At 36.8% G+C, this 25,082-nt stretch overlaps 2 protein-coding genes across 8 annotated transcripts in view; both read left to right on the top strand.

Moving 5' to 3' along the window:
- rc3h2 (ring finger and CCCH-type domains 2) overlaps positions 1 to 3,209 on the top strand; it is a 32,111-nt gene extending 28,902 nt beyond the window's left edge. For 3 of the 4 annotated variants that reach the window (XM_057320852.1, XM_057320850.1, XM_057320851.1), the window contains exon 19: positions 175 to 3,209. In XM_057320852.1, coding sequence (XP_057176835.1) covers positions 175 to 289 — 115 coding nt within the window. In that variant the 3' untranslated portion in view covers positions 290 to 3,209. The remainder of the gene's footprint in view (positions 1 to 174) is intronic. The other variant, XM_057320853.1, reaches the window with a different exon arrangement.
- A 644-nt stretch (positions 3,210 to 3,853) lies between these two features.
- Positions 3,854 to 25,082, top strand: part of LOC130545795 (rab GTPase-activating protein 1) — a 95,377-nt gene continuing 74,148 nt past the window's right edge. Inside the window, exons 1-3 of one of the 4 annotated variants that reach the window (XM_057320562.1) lie at positions 3,854 to 3,972; positions 19,959 to 20,163; positions 23,574 to 23,603. In XM_057320562.1, the coding sequence (XP_057176545.1) occupies positions 20,014 to 20,163; positions 23,574 to 23,603 (180 nt within the window). In that variant the 5' untranslated portion in view covers positions 3,854 to 3,972; positions 19,959 to 20,013. The remainder of the gene's footprint in view (positions 3,973 to 19,958; positions 20,164 to 23,573; positions 23,604 to 25,082) is intronic. The other 3 variants (XM_057320563.1, XM_057320564.1, XM_057320565.1) reach the window with 3 other exon arrangements.

The following is a 25,082-nucleotide window of genomic DNA, read 5'->3' as shown; positions in this document are numbered from 1 at the left end:
GGTTCACGGGGACTTTAATGTATGTACTGACTATGTAACTTTTATTTAGTTTGTTGCATTTTATAGTTCGCGTTTTAAAACAACCTACCAGAAAAGAATTATGACCATATTCTTGTTGCGACTTGAGACTTTGTTTTCGAGTTTTAAGCTGTATTGTCTTGTGGTGGCTCACAGGAAGACCTTCTCTCCTGGAGGTCTTAGTATGGGGAAGATACCAATGTGCTCACCCAGGCCTGGAGACCCCCCACGACCCAGTCCAGGACCCGAGGTTCTGCTTAACGGGAACTGAAGGGGCCGGACACAACCACCCCCTCACGTTCCAATTCCAAGGGGTCATGCCAAGAATCCACCATACTCCTTAGGTAGAAGGTAGAGTTGTCCTTATAGGAGTCAAATGAGGCGGCGAGACAGCGCCGGAAGCCTTCTGTAGTTACGTCTTCTCTTCATAAGAGCTACCTATGCCCTCTAATTGTAATCACATGACATCTATTCCCAGTTTGTTTGTTGTTTTTTAATCACCGCTTGTGGATGAATGTTCATGTTGAGTCACAAACTCCACCTCAGGTAACTGTTGATGTCAGCTAATCAAAACTCACTCCAAGCTAGGAACCAATTACCCACATCGCGTAACTCTGTGCAAAGGTTCTCACTAGCTGAATAAATCATAATCTGCTGTAAAACGACTATATAATGGTCTCTTTGGAAAGATTATTATAGATATATCAATGATATCAATGTTTACAATATAGAGTCAAATATATATCAAGAATAACCAAGGTGCTTGGAATTAATAGTACTTGCATTATTACTGCAGTGTTGGCCGCTGAAATGTGCATGAAATGTTTGTTGGGCGTCATTCTTCGAAACAATCATTCAATATTGTTTAAATGTACCTGTGTATCACATGGTATACACATTTCATAGGCAATCGTTATTTAAGTTCTTAAAGGAATAGTTCACACAAAAATTGAAATGACCACACGCAATGGAAGTAAATGGGGACTGGGGTCACCCTGCTCAAAAAGTTGCATATATCTCCTGAAGCTGTACACTAGATTTGGGTTCACGTACAGTATGTAAATTATAAAATATGATCTCTCAAGACATGTTGTGCCAGGTTTGGACATTGTCGGTGGTCATTGATGAGGCACCATTGACTTTTGACAATACTGCCACAAATAAGATGAGAGAGGTTTTTTTGCCACGTAAATTTAGTCTTTCGTATTTTCATTTTTTGGTGTGCTGTTCCTTTAATAGATATAATAAGCACAAGACAGCTGTTATGAAAACAGTGTCATTTTGCTCAAAGATGAAATGCACGTACAAATATTCAGTGTGTTTAAACATAGAATACAGTTTCTCTTTGATGTTTTGCGCATCAGTTCTGGATTTTTGTTTGCAGTGGACAAAACAGTAACGTCCATTTTCATTGCTTTCATTTGTTGTGGTATGACTAAAAAAAGGCCATTTACAGGAGACTGGGTTCTAGTTATCTTTCAGAATTAGTGTTTACCCTTATTTATTGGAAAACATTTCTAACTTCCATGAAGTTGTTTTCAAAATGTTGTGTATCCGTTTATTTGGTCTAGATCCTATCCACAGCATCAACACACAATTTTCAGGATGAGTTCATATCTGATAGACAATTGACTTGCGTGAGAACTTCCATACTGAGAATTAGATTTGTGCAATGAAACGTGTTCCTAAGAGGGCTGAGAATTTATAAAGAGATGGTAAATTTGATGACATCACATATTAAAAACTCGCTGATTTAAATATAATTTATTTTTCCATCAATAATTTACGATGGGACAGTTTCTGCTTTTATGGTTTATTCCAAAAAAACGGTAACTGATTTATCATTTGTTAAATCTTTTGCCTGGACCAGTGTCTGTTATATGTTTATACAGTATATGTGTATGAATGTGCAAATGTATGTCTTGGTTGAGTATGAAAAGAATATGAATGCATTATCACTTAAGACTGTTAAATTCTGTGCTATTATTGTTTTTTCCTGTTGATAAGCTAAGAATTGTCAATAAGAAATTTAAAAGAGTGCCGTTTTTTTTCTGGTCTTGGCTTAAGCGGTCTTATTAAATCTCACTTTGCCTCCTGTAGTCGAAATGACAGCAAAGTCATATTAGTGTTTATCTAACTCGTAAAACACAATGTTCAGCTCATGCTTCATCAATGAAAAACTTGCAATTCAACTGTTTTTTCTCCTTTAAATTCGTTTTCATACTTTTAATGAAACTGGGTTGCTAGTTATATATGTTTCTTGCTAGATGTCAAATTGCCTTTACAATAGTGTTTTACTTTTTTTATCACCCAATGCAATGCAGCAACGCCTTAGTACGTGTTTTACGAGTGTCTATCAGCCTGGCTTGGCTCTGTATCATGCATGCTGCCTTTGACAAAGCCATTCTTTGGCAAAGGAGGTATGATTGTGTATCTGTGTCACACAACAACCCAGCGCTGTGAGTGTCCTGAACTTGTGTGGCCGTATCTTGCATCCTACACACTTCCTATTGCACTTATTGTCTGCTCTTATGGATTAATATCAGGATTATGATTGTTATTTTATCTCCATAGTTGTATCGTTTTTTTCCCTTGGAAATGTCGATTTTGTTTGCATCTGAATTTTAAAAATTTGCTTTGATGTTATAATGGGGCAGGACATTTTTGGTTGTGATGAGCTGCTTGTATTGTCTGTGTGCAACCGCCAAAACAGATTGATGTGTTGGATATTTTCACGTCTGTATTAGACATTTTATTTGCAAATCTATTGTTCGATTCAATTGTAAATGAATATAAGATGGGCATCCGTCATTTTTTACAGCCAGGGCCATCATTAGATGGACATACTGCACATTTTTATGATATATAATCAGCTATATTAAAATATATACGGCTATTTATGGTCAAAGAGAGAGATTTTAAAATTTAGGAATATCTTTTGATGAAATAATAGAAACTATTTATGTCACTTTTTTCTTTTAAACTACCACTTGGCAAAGATTTTCCTTTTTCTTGTGGCAAGGAAAGAAAGACTATATATAGAACTGTAGCCAATGCACTGTTTTTGGTTGTTTGTTATTGCTCTTGTATTTTGGCTAAGCTTTGCTCCGATATGTAGGGCAAGCTTGTGAGATGAATTTAAAGGTCATGACACATAGCTGCATGGCAAGAAAATAAACACAGTTACATCATCTCAAGTGTTTGTGTCTTTCTTTCCCTAAGGATGCAGCTTTGTGAGTAAGTATGACATCTGCTGGTCAACTGTGGAACTGCGGCAGGTGGCGGCGGCATACTTGAACAATAGAATAACTACTTATTTTATAAATTAAACATTTTTTTTATGTTTTTTAATTAAAGCACAGTGCCAATTTAACAGTGAATTTTTGTATATTACAGTCAATATGTTTTTTTCTACATTTTCGCTCCAGAAGACATTTATTAAGCCACTTGGAGATGTTTGTGTTACTTTATGTTGGCTAACATTTCGGGCCTTTATCCTACATCCTACAAGTCCTACATCAGGAACGGTATAAAAGTGAGTAAATTATATCTTGAATTTAAAAAACATAATGATCGTTTTTGGTGAACTATTATCTTTTTTATTTATCATTCAAATAACATTTAAAACAAATATGAAAACTCGTGTCTAAATCACTGTAAATACACGTCTGAAAATAAGGTGTCCACAAATAAGTAATAATCAGTTAAAGTTTACTAATTTTATTTTAAAGTTAGATCTTATGTCACTTTTTTCAAGTCCGGCCCATAAATAGTAAGCAGCATGCAGTGTACTGCTCGCTACGAGGTGCACTAACATTCTGTGGAAGTGCAGTAGTGCAGGGCGCATGCGCAGTGCGAGCGGGGTTTGGTTTGAGTACAGCAGCGCTGTTGGTGGCTAATGTTGAGCGCTGTTATGTCAAGCATCTCTGGAATTAAAAGCTTTTGCGGAAACAGGTAGGATGCGTGTCATTGCTGCACATCTCAGTGTATTTATTGCGTGTACACGTCTGTTGCGCGACTCACTAGTTTACCCGTTGTTAGAGGAAAATACGACACAGTAACATTGAGAATAGGATGTGAGGCTAACATGCTAAAGTATATTAGCCCGTTAAAGGCCGTGTGCTGATCTGCTTCAATGCAAAACCAGCATAAAACCGATGGAACAAATGTTCTTATGAGCGATGCAGGGTTTTTTTTATCATTCAAAGAACAAAGGCAAACCAGGAATCTGTACATGACAATCACAAATCCTTAAAAGCAGGAATTAGTTTCTTTATCTTTTCTGGTGACAGTGTTCATGCATTATCTGGAATAGGCGCAGATATGCAAACAATCCGCAGATCTCTTTGTTGTAACATTATTCTTGAGGCATACAAGCGGTGTATTCGCTACTGTCATAGTTTTGTAAAGTGTTTTAATGACATGTCAGTGTGATGGTAGTAACACGACATAATTCCTCCACCCCGCCTGCCTGTTACTCACTGCCTGCAGTGAACTTCAGCTTTCATCAATGCAATTCACTCTTGACATCGGATGGCAACATAAAAATCTTGTTGTTGTCGTTGGAGAAAGAAAAACCTTTTGATTTAAATGCTCGCAAACATACAGACAGTGTTGGGTAAATTACTCTGAAAAAGTAATTAATTACTAGTTACTAATTACACATTCGATAATGTAATTAGATTACTGTTCAAGTTACTCTCTTCAAAAAGTATTTAATTACTTATTACTAATTACTTTCTATATCCTACATCAACCTTGATGAGTTAAGTGATTCAAGGATGGACATGAAACGGCTCTTTTAATTCATTCAAATAAATAAAATAAAACTTCATAAAGTATTATTATTAATTACAAATGTGAGAATTATACATTAAAGCACGGATTTTAAAGTTAGACTTTGAATTTTTATGTAAATTCCTCTTCTGCACACACACATATTACACAAAGTATTTAGTTTAATTACATCAGAAGTAACTGTAATTAAATTACAGAAAAAATAAGAGTAATCCCTTACTTTACTTTTTCAAGGGAAAAGTAATTTAATTACAGTAACTAATTACTTAGTAACTAGTTACACCCAACACTGCATACAGATCAGAGACTGGTACATTTCTCTGTTTTATTCTGCGTTTTAAAAAGTTACCTGTCTTTTGTAGTTCAAGTGACGTCATGTTCTAGACGCGGAGCAAGCATATGGAAGGCCGTTTTATCAAAAATGTCTTTAAACGTAACGTGTACAGACGATATAACGCGTGGACGCGTTATTGCGCCTAAAGATGCAATTTCGTCTACAGACGTATTGGTTTTAGCCAATGGAAAGTCACAAAACGGAAAGATTTGCATAAAATTGATTAAACATATAGTCGTGACGTCATCATTCACGTAACCACGTGTCATTTATGAATTATACATATAAACGTGATGTTCCTTCATGCGAGGCATTACATATGGTCCTAGTTCCGAATACGTCAACATATACGTGATTTCACGACAGGGGAGAAGAGGGCATTTCAAAATACAAGCGGTAGACAGACCATCGAAAGCATGGCTTTGTGAAATTTTCTTAACAAATGCTGACGCATTTTTCAAGAATGTGTGCATTTGTAAAATTATATTTATTATGCCATCAACCCAATGGGCAACATGGGCTGCAGCCGAGAGTCCCGAACACTAGGGGATGCCGAGAAAGTTCTCATTTGCATTTTAACATTACACATAACACATTTTTGTCCAGTATCATGCATATCCGAATCACGACGAACAGTACATGTAGATTAAAATCATGTTAAAAACACGAAAAATGTCAGAAAACCAGTAGAGGAAGCTGCGTTTTTTATTTTTTGTATGAAGCGTAATAACGTTTACATTTCTCAACCAATTTCAATGGGTTACAGTATTGTAGACCCACATTAAAATATGTAAAGGAAAAACTGCTGCTACTGGAGCTTTTTAACTTGTTCAATTAAAGTCTATATAGTGCTTTTTATTGCAATGTTCCAAGTGTTTCAATGCCACTTTACAGGAAAAAACAGAGGAGGAAAATAAGTGTAACTTAAGAACAGGCACACTGATGCGCACAGGCTTCTGCAATCTTGAACATAATTACTAGGCTATAGGGATTGGCAGATTTTTTCATATTATTTTTGAAGATTTAAGCTCATGAAACTATTCCAATATTCGTTTATGTAAATGTAGTTTATGAGGACACACAATTTGAATTATTATGGTTTTATCGCGCTCGCTTTTGCTTTTCCTGGGCAGCAACGTAGCCGGGCATGCATTTCTGGACTTAGTGTAAATAAGATAACGGACTTGGAACGTTATTAACATGAAAAATTTCATGTTTTTGTTTTACTATATGACCTCAAGCATGATTTCTAACCACGGTAGGCTACACCACATATAAATCCATTGATGTCGTTTTCTATGTCATTTCTATCTCCATGTCTGTTTGGTTTTGATCTGTAGCCTATTATATAAATAAAAACTAGTAGCAGAAAACTAAGCGCGTTGTGTTGAACAAATCAATAGAAAACTCTTTAGACTTCAACACCACCAGAACAAGAAGCAAAACCTGTAGAGCAGAAAATGTTTTTTATTTATGATGTGCTCAAAAAAGAACAGAAAATAATAATTATTCATGAATATTGAATAGGCTACCTATTGTTCGGATTTTAATGCTGAACTGTTTCTGATTTGTAAGATTAATCATTATAATTGAGGATTAATTTTGGGCCATTTAGGGGATGCATTATGTATTTCTCGTTATTTTAATTTGATCACCGGGAAATTTGACACCTGTTGTTTTGGAGAGTTACACGATATTGCAACAGCGTGTGTTATTTATATGCATTTCATTCATGAGAATGGGCTCCTTTTACAGTGGTTGATTAAGCATTTCATTTACAAGTTAATTGAATATAATGGGCAAACAAGGAATTAGAGGTGGGCGGAATGGCCAAAAATCTATTTCACGGAATGAGTAATTTTATTTCACGGTAACGATATATTTCATGAAACAATCTCCAATTATAATTCTATATTTTATACCTCATTTTTCTTAGATTGATTTAACTAATTTATTTATTACAGTTCATTTAAATGCTCAGCATAGTTAAAATGTAGGCAAGTTATGAAAATATACTAAAGATATCAAATTAAGTTCTGATAATCAGATGTATTATTTATTCATATTTATCTTCTGGCTATATCATATGTATTAGGGCTGCTCGATTATGACAAAAAACATAATCACAATTATTTTGGCCAATACTGAGATCCCGATTATTTAACACGATTACTCATTAACTTTTAAAACAACATAGAAAATAAATAACTTTGCTTTTAAACTGTGAATTCAATTGAAAAATAAATGTAAAGAAATAGCACAACTGAACCACTGTAAAAGAAGGGGGTGCGCTGTGGATTTATACCACGAGAAAAGAGAGGATCCTTGCAAAATGGAATGTGGCACAATAATCGTTTTAACTCGATTATTTTGTATATGTAATTGTTGAAGCCAAAATTGACGATTACGATCATTTTTCGATTAATTGCACAGCCCTAATATGTATACAGTAGGAAGATAGACAACATATATAGCAATAAAGTATGAATATGCACAAACAATGAGAGTACAGTATATGACTAGTATTATAAACTGGTGTTCATGGGGTCTGTACTGTAGGACTTTATCGCTCTTCACTCTCTATTGGATGAGCAATTTTAGTGTGTTGCGAATCTCTGTCTTTAGGTTTGTTTATTCTCGGGCTTGTTTTTGCACTGCAAGTCTCTGGTGACTCCTCACGCGTCTCCCAAAACTGGAGGTAGAAGCGCGTCACATCAAAGCGCTCACACGCTCGTGAGCATCATCGCGCATTTCAACGCAAGTTTCACCTTGGCTCGCCTGAAGTTAAACTTTATAAAACTATTAACAGCTTTTAAGTGCTGGCGCAGATCCCTACACGAGCACTGCGGGTGAGAGAAGCGCCGGACTGGAGCGGATCACTAAACTACAGACTGAAAGAAGGTCAAAAGAATGTTTGATATATGACATTTGTTACGGGTGGATTAATTCATTAGTTTTTTTCAGAATAGCGCCTAATTTGCAGAGCGCCGAGTTAACCACGCCTACTTATTTACATTCCGCGGAATACACGGAATAGAAAAATCTCTTACGGTTGACATTTTATTCCGCAGTAACGGAATATTCCGTCATTCCGCCCAGCCCTACAAGAAATCTAAGAATGCGTTATCCCAGGTCCGCAAAAGCCAAACGCGGGGGCTGGTTATAACCCAGACATCCCTCCCTGCAAACTAATTTCAGGGATGTAGTAGCCCCTAACCTCACCCGTGATGGCTGCATCCAGTGTTATCAAGTGCACGGTCGTCTCTTTTTTTATTATAAATGGCATGAACATGAGTGCACATCAGAAGTTATGTTTAAATTGCACGGCTTACTGAAATATAGTCCGTATGTCAATCAGTTAAAAATCTAGAGAGCAGCATTAGCTAAAAAATGTTTATTGTATATTTCAAACAATTTCATTCCAGAAACCACCTAAAAGGTTTATTTCTAGAGCCACCAAAATACTTTTAAATGGAATATGGGGAAAATACACATTCATTCTTTCTAGTAAAGGGTAGGCCTAAAACTTGATTTTTCATTATATGAATGAAACGTAAGATTAATTCTATTACCAAAATAGGTCTACACAAGATATTGAAACTTATTGCAAATAATGAACTGGATTTTTTTAGTCACCACAACGGCCAAGTGACACATGTGTTCCCACTAGTTAATCTCACTTGCATGGCGTGAAATCTACTGGTATTTCCCCAAACATAAACACAGGTGAGGGCCCATATGTAGAAAAAGTCTCAGAAATGTTCTTAAGGATAGTGACTTAAGTGCCAAAAAAAATCTTTGTAAAAAGTATGACTTGTAGGAGACCTTTTCAAGAAGTGAAGCAGTGAACATAAATTATTTTACATTCATTTTGGTTAAAGGTAAACAATTATTGGCCAAGTAAAATTTACGTAAAACATATAATGACAATTTATAAATTGAGCTGTACAATTTTGCTGGAAATGTCACTTAAACTCCATTTGACATCAACCCATTTAAAGACAAGTTCGTAAGATAACTTGCATAGTTTACTAACTTTACTACATTAATAAATGTCATTAACTGACATTAAAATTTACATTAAATCAAGCAATGTTTCCATTCCAATGATACATTGCCTAGTGGCTGGTCTGTGAATCTTGGCCTTTACTTGTGTTTTATTTTCTGCACATCTTATATTCTGAGTCTGATGTTCTCTGTGCGTGTCTGCGTGGTCCTTGACCCACTTAACCTGTGGTTAACTTAACCTTCTTAACTTATCCTGAAACATACAGCATTCAAGTACATTAAAACATAATATGCACAAAATTAAGAGAGACTGATAGAGAGAGAGAGAGAGAGAGAGAGCGAGAGAGAGAGGGGGGGGCAAAAATTATTTGACAAAAAATCAATCGACAATGAACAAATTGTGTTGTGTGGTGTCCTGATTAGTTTTACAGTGTGAATTATCTGGCCGCGTTTCCCGAAACCTTAACGATACGTCGTTCTTAAGTTATACCTTAAGTTGTACCTTATCGTTAATATGTGTTTCCCGAAACAGTTAACACTTAGTTAAGTATACCTTCTGTAAGTTATACGTTCGGAAGGTTGGTCTGGAGCACTCTTGTCACTGTTAAGAGTTCATCCCGCTAGTGGCCACTGTGGAAAAAAACTTCTTTACATCGCAGTCTTTACAAATAAAATTCTAAACTTAAAAATACCATTATGTTGACATGTTTTCATGCAAAGAATATAATTGTCTTTACACTTATGGTTGTTAGCTTTTTAATGATATTATCTAAATAAGGTGCATCAGCTGGCAACCCAAACAATTTTGCGTATATTTAAAGACAAAGATTGCAGTATAAAGTTTGGTCAGACTGCAGCGACACAGCAATTTTTTGGCTAAATCAAAGACGGCGCCTTCCGCGGAGCGTTTTAGTGCATTTAAACCGTGAAAACCTGGCTACAATTTATGCTGCAATTATAATGATAGAAAAGTTAACCTGCCATGGCAGCAAATAGCTTTTGGATCGTGTTGGTCTAACTTTGTCAAATACAAAGCCCCTAAATTCAGCTCTTTTTTCCTGCTATAGCTATTGATTATATGTTCCGGGTTCTGCGCTAAATAATGACACTAGTAAATAATGACACTATAGCAACATATATGATAATATAAATAAGGGGTTCCCAAACACATGTATAATCGAAGGTAGGTTATCTCATGGAACACCTTTTAAATTGAAAATAGGGAAACAACACGCATTCACTCCCTTTACTTTTTATTTTTCTTGTCATGAAAATTTTTGTATTTTGTACTTATCGTATTTTGATTTCAATATCAAAATACCTCATTGTAGGGCTGCACAATAATGGCATACTTGTTTATCTTACTCCCCTTGATATTGTAAGTCTGATTAATAATGTTGATTACCTTTAGAGTCTTCGTAGCGTGCTAAGAGACAACATTATTGGGAAACACAGCCCTGTTATATTTAAATTTAGATTTTTTGATCACAGCACAGGATATTGGTTAACCTGTATACGGGTAGTTGACGAATAAATTGGTTAATTTTACATTATCTTATATTATTAATATTTATGTTTATCATATAAAATAACATAACAGGGATTTTATCATATAAAATGGCATAAGAGAGATTTATCTTCGTTCTTAGGTTTTTTCCAAAAATTTTGCCGTCACCATGTTGCCACACCATAGGACAAATTTGCATATTAATCAGTTAAGTACCCATTTACAACTGTTTTATTTCTTCCCCCTGAAAAGACTTTGTTTAATGATTATTGATTTAATCATTAAATTAAGCATATCATTGCCATGTTTTAATAAAATAAGTATAACAGCCAACAGGAAAGTGTAGCTAAAATAAAATATCAGTGGGATCTGCATTGCTGGATGTGACTCTTATTTTGACAACTGATCCACTAAGGTTTACGCGTCTACACGCAATTACGCGTCCACGCGTCTAACGTCTATAGACGAAATTACGTCTTTAGGTGCAATAACGTGTCCACGCATCTAACGTCTGTATACGTTACGTCTAAAGAAATTTTTTATGAAACGGCCTTCCATACAAGCAAGAGTGTGCTGTGACGAATAAAAAGTATGCTGTGCTGTGACGTCACGCATGGCTATTTTCGTTGAATGTTGTGAGTGCTCATGACGTAATACTGATGTTTTAGTGCTTAGATAATTCTATTGTGTTCCACAGATGAAAGAATTGAGTTTGAATGACATGATGAGAGTGATTAAATGACATTATTTCTATTTTTGGTGAACTGTCCCCCTTTATGCTCATTCATGTCCAAAGCTCAAAGGATGTAAAACAAGTTGTAAATTAAAGTTATGCTGTGCTGTGTCATTTTAAACAGACAGTGTGGGATTAAATAACAAATAGGCATCCATCCGTATATCTCTCTCACAATGAACAAAGTAGGTTATACTGTAATTCCCTATGTGCTTGTTTTCTTCAATAATAAACATGCCCCTCTGTGGATGTTATGTTGCCTAGGCAGCAGCAGCGTGTTGCTCAAGGGTCCATGTCTTCATCTGTCTGTCAGCAGTACTGTTTCCATTTACCATGTGCTTGTGTTGGACATCAGGTAGATGAATGAGCACTGAAAATGATCAAAGGATGGTGTGAGTTTAGCAATTCCTGTGGTTCGCTCATGAGCAGAGGCTGGTTTTGAATAAGAGAAAGGGGCCCTTTGGTCAACCATGTGTGTGATGGCACAATGACAGATGCTTCAGGTCTCCTGGGTATGCGAGACAGCTGGACCATGTGCAGCAACACCCTGATACTATATCAGTGGCAGGGAGCAGCTCACCGTAGTCCACATGCTTGTTTTGGACATTTGAACTAGCCATTAAAAACCCAATGATTGTAAAATTTGATAGATTGCATCACATTGTTAGGAAGCCCATTATCTTTAAAGGTATAGTTCCCCCCAAAATTGAAAATTCTTCCAAATTTTAGATTTACAAACAACACTCATATTATCTACATAAAATGGTTTGTTATCACTCTTTTGTCAGTTCGGTATTTGTGTCTGTGTGTTCTGTACAGATTTGTTGTGTTGCCAGATACTTATACACTATTGGTCATTGCAGTTTTGAGGTTTCCAAAGAAATTTGAAAGAGATGTTCACTACACGCTCACTCAGTTTAGATCAGTAGCTGTTGTGTTTCCTTGTGTTAAACACCACCAGCCCCTCCCATTCTGTATTTCCCGAGTGCATGTTAACAAATGCTTATTTGCCTGGCTGGAGAGGATTACAATATTGTTAAAGCTTTCACGCATACCTGCATATCACACACTGAGCACATAACTAGATTGTTGGTCTTTCTCACCCTTTCCTCCTTAAGCGACTCATTCTATCGTGGATTTGTGCTTAATAGCGCATGCATAGACCCAGAGTGCATGTGACATGACAGATCAAGCTTCCTGGTTCTTCACACGAGCAGCTTTTAGTGTTGACTAACCACCTTTGCCATTTTAATGATCTGTTAAGCATTAAACAATGTAAAATAATGATAATTAAAGTTTATTATAAAGTGATAGCTGTGGTATATTCATTAAATACATGTAGATTCTTTGTCAACACTGCAAGCTGTCACTTCAGAGAAATGCAAATCTACAGTCATGTCTTAATACAGAGGAAGCAATCTTGATGCCTTGGATCTGTGTGTTTATTCAAATGTCAAAATTCTCTGTTTCTCCTGCATGATCCACTGATATTGATGAAATTCTCTCAGGCCGGTTTCACCAGTTGTGCGTAAGCAGCAAGTTTTGACGTAAAGGGGCACCAAGTTACAACTAACTCACTACTAAATATTTTTGTGGTGCACCAATAAAATAGGGCTGGGACGATATATCGTGCAATTCTTATGCAGGGCTCTAGACTTTCCCACTGGTCGCACTGGTGCGACTCACTTTCTTAGTTGGTCGCACCAACTTACAATTTGGTCGCATCCTTTTTTATTGTAATCGTAATGAGTCTGACCTTGCATAATAGTCGGGTATAGACCACTTCATATTTGCGCTTTAACACTTGCTCGCCCAATAAATCCAAAATAAATGCAAAGAAACTTTGTATTTGTTATTTTATACAGTTGTTTTTATTTATTTTTATATTCAAGTTATATATTGGCTATGAAATGATCTGACACAAATATAACCTGTCACTCTTCACAATCCTCCTTTATTGCCCTCTTTGCAAAAAGCTGCAATTTTGCCACTGGCCTTCTTTATTTTTACCACATAAAATTAAATTAGCTAGCTCAAAACTCAAAAGTAACTCAGAACTAAATTATTATATGTGTACTTTATTACTACACATTGTCCAAAATAAACTTTAAATACTAAATCTTACTAACCACTTTTGTTAAATGGTCTAAGCACGCTTGTGTTCTGATGTGTTTTGAGAGACTGATTTGATGGGTTCACACAGTGAGTCTCGTGAGTTCAGAGTTTGACATATGAGTTGTTTCAACAAAATGAATCGGTTTAAATGAGTCATTACATCGCGAATCGGACATTAGCAGACATTGACGCGCTTTTTGTTATTCACAGCTGTTAGGACATTGCAAAAGACAGAAGTTAACACAGAAAACACTTCATTGGATAGGATTTTTCCTTTATGTCAGCTGCATGTGCGGAACACTTGTCAGGGAAGAAAAGGCAACATGTTTTTGAGCACATTCACACCCAGCTGTAATTCAGGTAAAAGTATTCCCAGAATGCGCCACGTGAAACATTGATTCTGACTTCCGACCTCGCTTTTGATTAAATGGAGAGGTGTGAGGGAGAGAGGCAGTTCAGAAACCGACGTGTTCGACTTCATTAAGAGCTGCGCAGAACGATCGGAAAATGACATCAATGTTCCGTGAGAGCATTTTAAAAGCATGTATGGAGCAGTCTGTCCTGTAGTGCTTACATGTTGTTCGGTCTGCGCAACACAGAATGAAGTCAAACACACAAAAATTCGTTTTATGCACTTGCACCAATGCGACCCTGTGAAATTTGACCTTGCACTTTATAAAAAAAACAATGCATCTGTCGTTTATAAGTATAATTAAAGTCCCCATGAACCGGAAGTTGCGATCATGTTTACTTCCGTATTTTGACGCATTTCCAAGAGAAACGGAACTTCGAATGAGAAAAAATTGTGGCCGTGGCTTGTTTTTTCACTGCGATTTGATGTATAAAAACAGCAGTTGCATTTTGAAATGGAGGAGTTAACAGATGCCCCGGCCAAGCTACCTTACTTACATATTTTAGATGGATATTCATTAGAGGGTGGAAGTACATTTTTTAGATTTTAGCTGAAGATTATGAAGGCACAAGAATTTAAAAAAGAGAATGACCCACATTGATAAACTATTTACAATAAATGCTGTTATCATGTAAACTTTGAATCAAAGACACAACTTTTGCATACAGATTTAAAGGTGGCTGTTGGATTATTGAAGGTGAATGTCAATGCAAGTATGCATTGCTTTATAGAGAGCTATGACCTACTAGCTACATTTTGCCCTAAGAACAAATGAACTGAAGCTAGTAGTCACTACATTGCAAAAAATGTATTTCTTACTTAACTTGAATTAGGGCTGATTATGACAAAAATGATCATCACAATTAGTTTTCCCAATGTTGAGATCACGATTATTTAACATGATTACTCATTAGGGGCTTTTGGACCGCAGGAAAGATTTCGTAGTTCCGGAACGTACCTGCTTTTTGTTGTGTTCGCACCACAGGAACCGACTGGAATTTTAGTTCAGGAGAACCGTTTTGGAGGAACACTTTAGCTCGTTCTCCTTGAGGCAAGGTCTAAATGAATGACCCGTGATGTAAGCAAATGCTGATTGGCCGAACTTTTGTTGTTTGTTTTTTTGTCGTTGTTCGACGAACGTGCTTAATGATGTTGCTGTCGACCGGCTTACGTCACTGAATAGTTCCTTTTGCCGGTGCTAATGTGTTCATGAACGACAGCCCTCTTTACTCGTTCCGGAACTTTGTTCCTGAACTTATCCGGTCGAGAAGCGCCTATTGACTTCGGAAACAAAGTCAATAAATAGACAAATTATTAATAAATAAATAACTTGTTAATAACTTTAACAACAAGACCAAATATCTATGTAAGAAATTACAAATGGCCCTAATTGTACATCTTTTGGTAAATGGTTGTTTTAACCCCTGCAGTCGTCCCCTTTAGCACTGACCCTGTTTAACACATCTTGTTTAATATCGGTTCTTTAAAAAGTCATGGTTTGCAGCCTCAGTCCACCTGCCTCTTTCTTTTGTCTCATACTGTCTGCTTGGTTTTCTGTCTCTCTCTGTCTGCTTCGGTCCACTTGTGATTTTCTTTCCATCTCTTACCCTCTCTCAGTCTCTCTCCTCTTTCTCTCCCTATCCTCCTTTTCCGCTTTGCTTTTCCCCAAGAGAGTGTGAAACATCATCTTGTGTTTCACATCCCATTTGGCCGTAACGTCCTAGGGCAGAGAGAGAAGATCTGACAAAGCGGTCATTATAACGGCACAGGAGCCGGGCAACAGACCGGCAGTGTGAGACAGCATCCTACTGCATTTATATTCTTCACAAATCCGTTTGGAGATCAGTCTGTGTGTGAAACCACTTCTCTGTCTTTACCAGCTGCACAATAGACACAGCTCATTGTAGGCGCTCTTTGAAGCTTGTGCGCTGCTGGTTTCTGGTCATTGCTCTCCAGGGTGTAGCACCGAGCCTTGTCTCCATTAGGGCAGAGCACAATATGCCCAGTCAGGAAAACCAAAGCTCATTCACACAGGAACAACCTGCCATTCAATATCTCTCGCTGTATCCCTGAAGCTTGAACCATTTGACCTGTCAATCGTTTGTCTTATTGTTGTTTTGTAGAATGACTAAATGGCTTAAGGTCTGGTCCACACTGGCCAAGAACAACCTACTTTAACATGAAGGGAATGTTTAAAGATTTTTGCACATACAGTCCGAAATTTTTGTATGCGTTTTTTCGTATTTGGCGCTCGTTTGTACGGTGTCTCTGAATTGTCAAAACGCGTCTCAAAATGCTTGTAACGGATGCGAAAAACGCAGAAAATCGAACCCAGTCAGAATTTTTTTATGACGGACGAAAATATCGGAAGCAGTGTGTAAATGTGATTCACACAACGTGAGGTCGTATTTATTTTTTAACGTGCGGAGATTTCGGACGCAAATTTCGGACTCGATGTGCAATGGCCTTTAGTCTGACTGACATGTAAAGCAATTAATCACAGTTGTTTTTTTTCAGATTTAGGTCTTAAAAACAACAATAGAATCTTGTGACTATGTTGTCATGGTACCAAAATTTCAGTAGTCTGTACCAATACCAGTAAAATTCCACTGTTCTCTGTACCAATTTCGGTACCAAAGCAAAACACCAGTACATGCTAATTGAAACACAATTTTATTAATAAAGCTCATTGTTAATATAAATGTATAAAAAGCAATGCCATTTTGTATACATGAAGTATACAAGTTAATTGTTGCTGAAACTGTTGTGTGCTCACTGGGGTCTTTAATGCTGATGAACATCCTCCTCAGTCTGCTGCTGTATAAGACAAATAGAATAAACTTCAGTAAGTCAACTGACTGAACAAACATGCATATGCAATATTAAAACAAACTTCAGTTTTTATACTGCATTTACACAAGATTACTTACATTAAGGTAACTGTGTATTAAAATAATAAATGCAACAGATATATTTTTCTTTAGTTTAAATGTGGCTTTTTAAACCTATTAGAGTTATTTATCCAAGACATGCACATTGCTAGTCATACAGTTAGTATGATAGTTTTCTAGCACATAGATTTCAGATAAACCTAAATAAAATAGGTACTGTAAACCCCATCCTGTCCTCCCATTTATTTTACCCCACTACTATGCGTTCAGACCGCCGCCGTCGAGAGCGTCAAAGTGGCCGGACGTCATTCATTTTCATTGTGAGCCGGCAGCGAGCAGCGGCGCGGTGCGTCTTAGCCGTTGAGGGCGTCAAGGAGAGTTGAAATCAGGTCAACTTTATGGTAATGAGCTATGACGCGGTTCGGCGGCAACCAATCGGAACGTAGAAGTCCACCGCTTGAGAGGATTCCAGAGAACGCAGCCCTGTGAACTTTGGTCTACGTCGGAGCGCCAGAGCATCCACGAATCTTTCTACAGTGCTGTTGGCAGGGCGGCCAGAGCGATTTTTGACGCTCTCGACGGCGGCGGTCTGAACGCTCAGTTACAGTTATAAAAGCATCAAATGGTTAATAAGGACACTTGACTGGATTAGCATTGGCGCTATCAAATTAACACGCAAACAGGGACGTTTATTTTAACCTAACCTTTAACTTAACATATGCTACAACATTCATAATGCAAACGCGAACAGAATTTGAAACTTACCGCTTGAACTTGTTAACTTAAATCCGGATGTTTCCTACTTTCACCACAAAACTCTGTTCGTTTTCTATGACTTTATATCTGAAGTATTTCTGTGCACATCTCTTGTGGATCGGAGCCTCGCTTATCCGCTCATCACGTCTTATTGCGTCTATAAAAAGTTTCCGACTGACAACCTGTCAGACAGAGCATCAGTACCCGGTTGACCCGGTACGTCGGTGCTACCGGGTCTTATGAAAATTAGGTACCGGCAACTTTTTTATTTTTAGGTACCGACTTGGCCCCTAAGTACCGGGACTTTTGACAACACTACTGTATTGTATAATAACGTTTACTTTAGTGAATTTAGGATTCTAGTAGTAAACTGATAAACTACATAAACACTAGAGTATACTTAATCGTATTTACTAAACTAACATTTACTATGGTAAGGTTCAAAAACACTGTTGTATCTGAAAAAGGAGGAATTTTACTACAGTTTACCATAGTTAATAATATATAAGTATACTACAGTATGTGGACAAATATGATTATTGTAAAGTAAAAGAATGGAAAATACAGAACTCAGGAAAATTAAAACAGAAAAAAGGAACTTGGTAAAAACTAAATTATATGGCCCTAATTTACCCTACTGTAACATAAATGTCCTTCGTCATAAATATTTTTAATTTTTAATAGTTTTTTCTTCTTCTAATATAACAGACGTTTTATACTTGTGCTACAACTGTTTGGCCTGTGCTACAAAACTTTAACCCTTTGTAGCGCCAGTGCTACGTACAAAAAGGTTATCGTACAGCCCTGCAGTGGCAGGATTATAACTAATGTATAATGTATAACTAATCTCTCATTGTTCTTAATATATCAGCAGTTTAGCGAGACAAAGCCTCAAGTTTGCTTAGCTTATCTGGAACAGGCAAGATTTATAAAACGTCAATATTTGACATTTCTTGTGGTGAAAATCTGGTGTTGTATTAGCTGTGGGTTTTTGTTTTGAACTAATCTTCCTAGTTCCTACAGTATAATGGGTTCTATAACGTAAAAGCGTAAACAATTAATAATAAACTCTTCAACCCTATGAAAAACATATGCTCCTGTTAAAGTAATAGGTCGCCCAAAAATAAAAATTCTTTCATCATTTACTCACCCAGAAGTTGTTTCAAACCTGTATAAATTTTGTTGTTTTTCTCACAAAGATACAAAGAAAGATATTTGGAAGAATGTTTGTAACCAAACAGTTCTGAGGCACTATTGACTACCATAGTAGGAAGAAAAACGAATATAGTAATCAATGGTGCCCCAGAACTGATTGGTATTCAAAATATCTTCTTTTGTGTTCAGCAGAGCAATGAAATTTATAAAGCTTTGGAACACCTTCAGAGTGAGTAAATATAAATAGTGACAAAATTTTCATTTGTGGGTGAACCATCCCTTTAAGTACTGACACATGGCTTGAGACTGCACATGTTATGTATGCATGTAGCGTCACCAATTTCACAAATTAGTGTTTTGTTTTCAAAAACTTGCACTTTAAAACTGACCTGTTTTCAAAAGGTTGTGTTTTCAGGCCCCCAAAAATAAATGGCATAAATAGTTTTTATTTTTTTATTTGCAGGTTCAGGTGTTCTTGGAATATTTTGACCTTCTTTTAACAGTGTTTTCATGTCTGAACCTGTATTTTATGCTCCCATTGTTTCCCACCCATAGTCAAATATAGTTCAGTGATGATGTTCTGCCAAAAGCCCTCTGCTTGTCTCCATGCACCCAGACTCTTATCTTGTCGTTTGTTTGATACTTAAATTAAAGTTTCACCAAGCTCAGTCATGTGCACGGTAGTGTAAACAGTACTTGGCTGTACAGTTTACAGTCTACAACACCTCAGACTTTGTTTGTCATTTGACTGTTGCTGTGGAGATGACGTGCATTTTTACATCAGATTTACAATTACATGTCTTATAATAGAGACGCTCCCATTTGCTTCCTGGATTATTGTGTCGTAAATATACAGTACACAATACAAGCACACATCAGGGAATCTCACAAAACAAATAAAAAACATCAAGGCCATCTTTCCACATTACCAAACAGAGATCTGTATTTCAGTTTTCCGAACTTTATTAGCTTTTTTTTACTTTTGTTTCCTGTTGTTGTTTTACAGTATCCTCCTTTTTAGCTATTATTTTTTATTATTTAGTTTAAATGTTTTATTTGTTCTGCAAGTATCATGTGCATTTGCTTTGCTGCCATTTATAGAACAAATACAGAACAGAACCACAAGCCATATTTGCTGTTGACAGAGGGCATATTCAAAATAGATCCCTCATGTTTTATTTTATTTTCTCATGTTTTCTTTCATCTCTTTGTTTTTATCTTTTCTTTTCCAGGTAATTTTGCTCATTAAACGCTATTCATGAGCGCGTCTGGGTTGGTTTAGCAGTCATGGATGACAAGGCCTCGGTGGGAAAAATTAGCGTTTCCTCCGACTCAGTGTCCACTCTCAACAGTGAGGACTTTGTCCTGGTGTCCCGCCTGGGGGACGAGACCCCCTCCACTAATAATGGTAGCGATGATGAAAAGACAGGACTGAAGGTAAGAGTAGACAGATAAACAGACAGGGGTCATGTTCCAAAATCTTGTGAGCTGCCTATGTAGGGTGATATTTTAAGGTATTATATGAGCGTCCTGTTAAGATGTCTTTCTTTGGTCAAGGCTGCATCGAATGTATGCTTCTAAGAGAAATGAATCCCAAAATGCATAGCTCATGAAAAAAATCCATCCAAGATGGTGCATTAAGCTTATTTAGTGAGGATGTGAGAAATATTGGTTCTACATTAAATACTGTACCTTAAATTCTCAGAAGGGCTACTTTAGAAACAACATGGTGAACTCCATGAAAGAGGACACGCGGTGTAGATAAAAATAGCTCATTCTAAGGTAATAAAAACATAACGCTTCATTATGTAAGGTCTTTATACACATCTGAAGACATTGTTATGTACATTATATTGCATTTTTGTCAATAGATCCTTCAAAAAAATTACATGGGACCTTTAATAAAAAAATGAATACTCTACCCAATATTTCTGTGTGCTTTGTGTTTTGGGTTATTTGAATATGCTGTTTTCAGTTCATCTGTATTGGAATCAATCTTTTTAGTGCTGAAAATATTGATTTACAAATTAATCACTTTTAAGGTTCTATGTCTATGTAGACAGAGGACAACAGGCAACTGACTAGATTTTGGAACATAGCCACACTCTAAAAATAATTCTGTGGATTAGTAAATATCATAAAAATAAACAGCTATATTTTAAAAGCATATTACTGTTTTTTTTCAGTGGGACATAATAAAAAAAAGATTTAAAATCCAACAGTTAATTTCTCAAAAATGTACGTATATTATTTAAGTTTATTTAATGAAAAAAATGTATTTAATTAACAAATTAATACTTTTGGAGAATTCTAATAGAAATATTTGAGTTACTCGGATTTTACTGATGTTGATTTCACAGCTTTAAAATTTACACATTTTTTTGATTGTAAATTGTTTTACGTAAAATCAGTCAAATGCAGAGTAATCCTTCTAGTTTGAGAACTATTGCTTTGTTTAGGGAACTTACAGTACTTGGATTACAATATGTTGTTGCTGATTTGCAAGTGCAGTTTTGATCACCTCGGTCGTTCATAAATGTACCTATCTATTCAGTGTTAAGACAACAGATGCTGATTAAAAAAAGGACAGATCACATACTTTGCTATCTTGTAACAGCTTTGTCCATTCCGACATGAAGCCACACCACATGAATGCTGTTTAGTCTTTTTGTATCACCTTTAAAGCAGCAATGAATTAAGACCTCAATTTTAACCCGAGCTTTTGTTGTATAAGAGGGAATCGTATTCAGGCGAACATCCTGTAAGTGTCAGAACTGAAAACGCCCTTGTTACTGAAATTACAACTGTTATTGACACCAGGCTCAGTGAACACCAGGTCCTGGAATGCACCTATAGATGGGTTGAACACCGCCTCCACAGAAAAATATCAACGACTACTTCTCTAGCCCCGCCCACTGGTTCGCGAATGACTTTAGCCACACATAGTACACACTCCCGCATTTGTGATGATTGACAAACTGGTAACCATAGTGACATATTTTTCGGCTAAAGATTCGTTTTGTCCGTCAGTTTAAACTAAACTGCTGATATGCGCTGTGTTGTGTTTACACTCGGAAGGCTCCATCACACAGTGCTCTTTTGCTGTGTGATGTGATGTTTGTTATTACTAAGCGCTTTTATGCTTGTTGTTTGGTCTTAGATCAAAAAGCCTCGGCACTTAGGTCGTAATAAATGGTCTGTTGCAGATTTTAAGAATTTTTGGTCTTATAAAATATATAAACAATTTGCATTTTAAGGTTTGTTTTTGTCTTGTCTTTATGTGCTTATTTTTTCTGTGAAGATCTGGCAACCTTGTCACTTAAGCGAAGGGCTCTCGAGTGCGGCTAGCCCCGTGTCATATGTGCAAAAGTGAGGACTTCTTTCACTGTAATTTTTATTTAGAGCTACCAAGCAACAAATATGCAACATTGTGCAGCACCTGGTTGTGGAAGAACACAGTCGCTTCCTTCAGATTCTGATATTAGGAATGCGTGGTTGAAGTTTATTTTTAAGTACGTTCCTGCTCACTTGGGTGAAACATTGAGCATTTGTTCGCGTCATTTCACCATGGATTCCTTTGTGAACAAGGCGCTGGATTTGCGGAGAGACTAAAATTAAAAAGCAGTGCTGTGCCGTCAATATTGGATCCGACAGGAATGGCGCAGCAATCTTATGCGAGTAAAACATATTTGTACTATGCGTCACTATTGCTTTGTTAGAGATCGCTTGATATGTCCTGATAATGTGTAACCTAACGTTACGTGTCTTACCAAATTCTCAGAAGGCTCCAACTTAGTTTACTACGCAAATTTCTATCCAATCATAGCAGTGGGCGTTTACTTCCAAGTCTTCAATTCGGCCCGCCCATTAAAAAACGAGCGTTTCTCCAGCCGGCCTCAAAACCAGGGTAGAAAATAGCCTATTATTTATTGATTTTGATGTTTTTTAATGTAAAAACCCCACGAACGTCATAAGTAGACCTCAGACAACAGTATAAAATAATAAAAACGGCCAGATCAGCACACCTTTAATTTATCAGCACAAATGTTGACATTCTGCACATTCATAGTTGTGTAGAAATGCACTTTTGTTCTTTTGTTTCTTATCGGACCACAGCACATTCATATACACCTCTCATAAACTAGAATTTCTGAAGATTTTGACCATGTTGTTCAGTTCCCAGCTCTTTTCGGGACCTTCTGGTCAAATTGCTGGAATGTTATGTTCACCATCACTGGTGCTGTCTACTTGGCTTTGATCTTTTTGTTGGTTTGTTGAGTTCATCTTTTGGATCACGAAAATTAAACTGAGGACTTTTGCGAATTTAGTGTTAGTCATTTTCCCATTTCATTGATCTTACTCTTTACTGACCTTTTTTAACAAATCTTTTTTTATATAATTTTCTTATTTCAAAGAATATGAATTGGTATTTTAGTAGTTTTTGGTAGTTTTTTGTATAGATCATCATCACCCAAAAATTCACCGTAATTCCTCATGAAAAGAGGAATTAAAAAAGTGCTGCAATGGAAGTAAGAATTTAAGTCTGTGTCTCACACAACGCTTTCGTATGACATGAGAAGACTTGGAATGCAGTTTATGTACTATTAGTTTCATGGTATGAGATTTTTTGGGGTGTGAAGCTTTCTTCAAACCACTAGATGGAGTCAGTACATTGAACCATGTTTCTCTTGGTTGTCATAACTTAAGCCCTTACATTATATTAACTTGCTTTCACATCAATCCCATTCTGTTCATCGAGAACGTTGTGCCTTAGTAAATCCATTCCTCCTCATCATCACACCTTTGATCTGTAAGGAAGTTCCTTAAACACTTTGTTTGTTACACAGGTGATATCTAAGGAAGGGGTCAGCTTTAAGGTCAGTCTTCTTCCTCTTTTTATCTGTCTCTTCTTTCTCTGTGGTGATACTGTGTCCCTGTGCCCTGTGTCTCTTTGGCTGATCAGTTTGATTGCCAGCTTCTTCGGCCTGTGCAGTGGCTTCATGTGGGGTTAAAGGCGGGACAAAATCAATGTTGTTGTTGTTGTTGTGCATTGTGCAGTGCCCATATACACCTGGTGATTCAGAACAGTCTTGACCATGTAAGCTAAGTGTTTGTAGCCTGCTGTTCAATGTGTTATTATCAATTCCTTTATTCCAGCTCTGATTTAGTGTTAGTCAAAACTTAAAGGGATACTCCACCCAAAAATGAAAATTCTGTCATGATTTATTCACGCTCAAGCAACATGTAGCTGCCATAGTGCAACATTCAAAACAAACGCACAAAAGATGAAATGCACTATATGAACATCTTTAATATTACTGGCGTTAATAAAAGAAACATGTTCTAAAGAAAAATAGAGCAAAACAAGGTGAAATGCGGTCTTAAAACGTCAAACCTCAATCGTTACAGCATTTTAGAATGTACTTTTAGAAATTTGGACAAAGTAGCTGCGTCGTCGAAACCTGCATCCTTCAGAGATCGCATTTGTCAGCCTCGGTCGCATATGACATCAAGGTTTATTCAGGTTTTATTTCAGAAAAGCAACCGTTACATTGAGGAAGTGACACTGCAATGCTTAAGAGAAATAAACATACATTTTATAATGTTTTTTAACTGAAATGAGCCTATATCAAACCTCTGGTCGCCCGCGCACCTCCGCAAATGGACGAGGCGTTTGTAGTTGACGCGCATGCCGTTGCCATTTTGCTTTTATTCAGGCTCATGCGGTGTACATGGAACAGTAATCCAGCAGCAAGAGCAACTCCCCAAGAGGGCTGAGCGAGCGACTCTTGAGTGGATTTAGCGAGCGGATTTTTCAGAAAGGCGCTCTCCGCTTCGTGAGAAATATTTACGCTCCCAGCAACGCTCTCGCTCCGCTTCGCTCACATGCTCTGGTTCTGTTGAACACAAAGAAAGATATTTGGAAGAATTTTAGCAACTCTCATGTCTGGGACATCATTGACTATCATAGTAGAAAACATGATTGTATATTTTTTGTTCTGTTAAACACAAAACGAGATATTTTGAAGAATTTACTAAAGCAAACATTTCTTGGGCACCTTTGACAACCATTTTTTGACAGCCTCAGAAATCTCAGTTGCTAACATTCTTCTAAATATCGTTGTTGGAGTTCAACAGAACAAAGAAATGTACAGGTGTGGAACTACTTGAGGGTGAATAAATCATGACAGAATTTTCATTTTTGGGTGGAGTATCCCCTTTAGTCCAGTATCCATGTAGACCCCCGTCAGTGATCGGTCTCTGCTAGGCGAGTCTGTCCTCTTATCTAAGTATTTACAAAAAGAAAGTTTCAATTGTTGCCTGTATGATTAAAAGATTGAATAGTTGTTCAAAGC

Source organism: Triplophysa rosa, linkage group LG22 (genome assembly GCF_024868665.1).
Source record: "Triplophysa rosa linkage group LG22, Trosa_1v2, whole genome shotgun sequence".
NCBI lineage: Eukaryota > Metazoa > Chordata > Actinopteri > Cypriniformes > Nemacheilidae > Triplophysa > Triplophysa rosa.
This window is presented reverse-complemented; position numbering and strand designations above follow the sequence as displayed.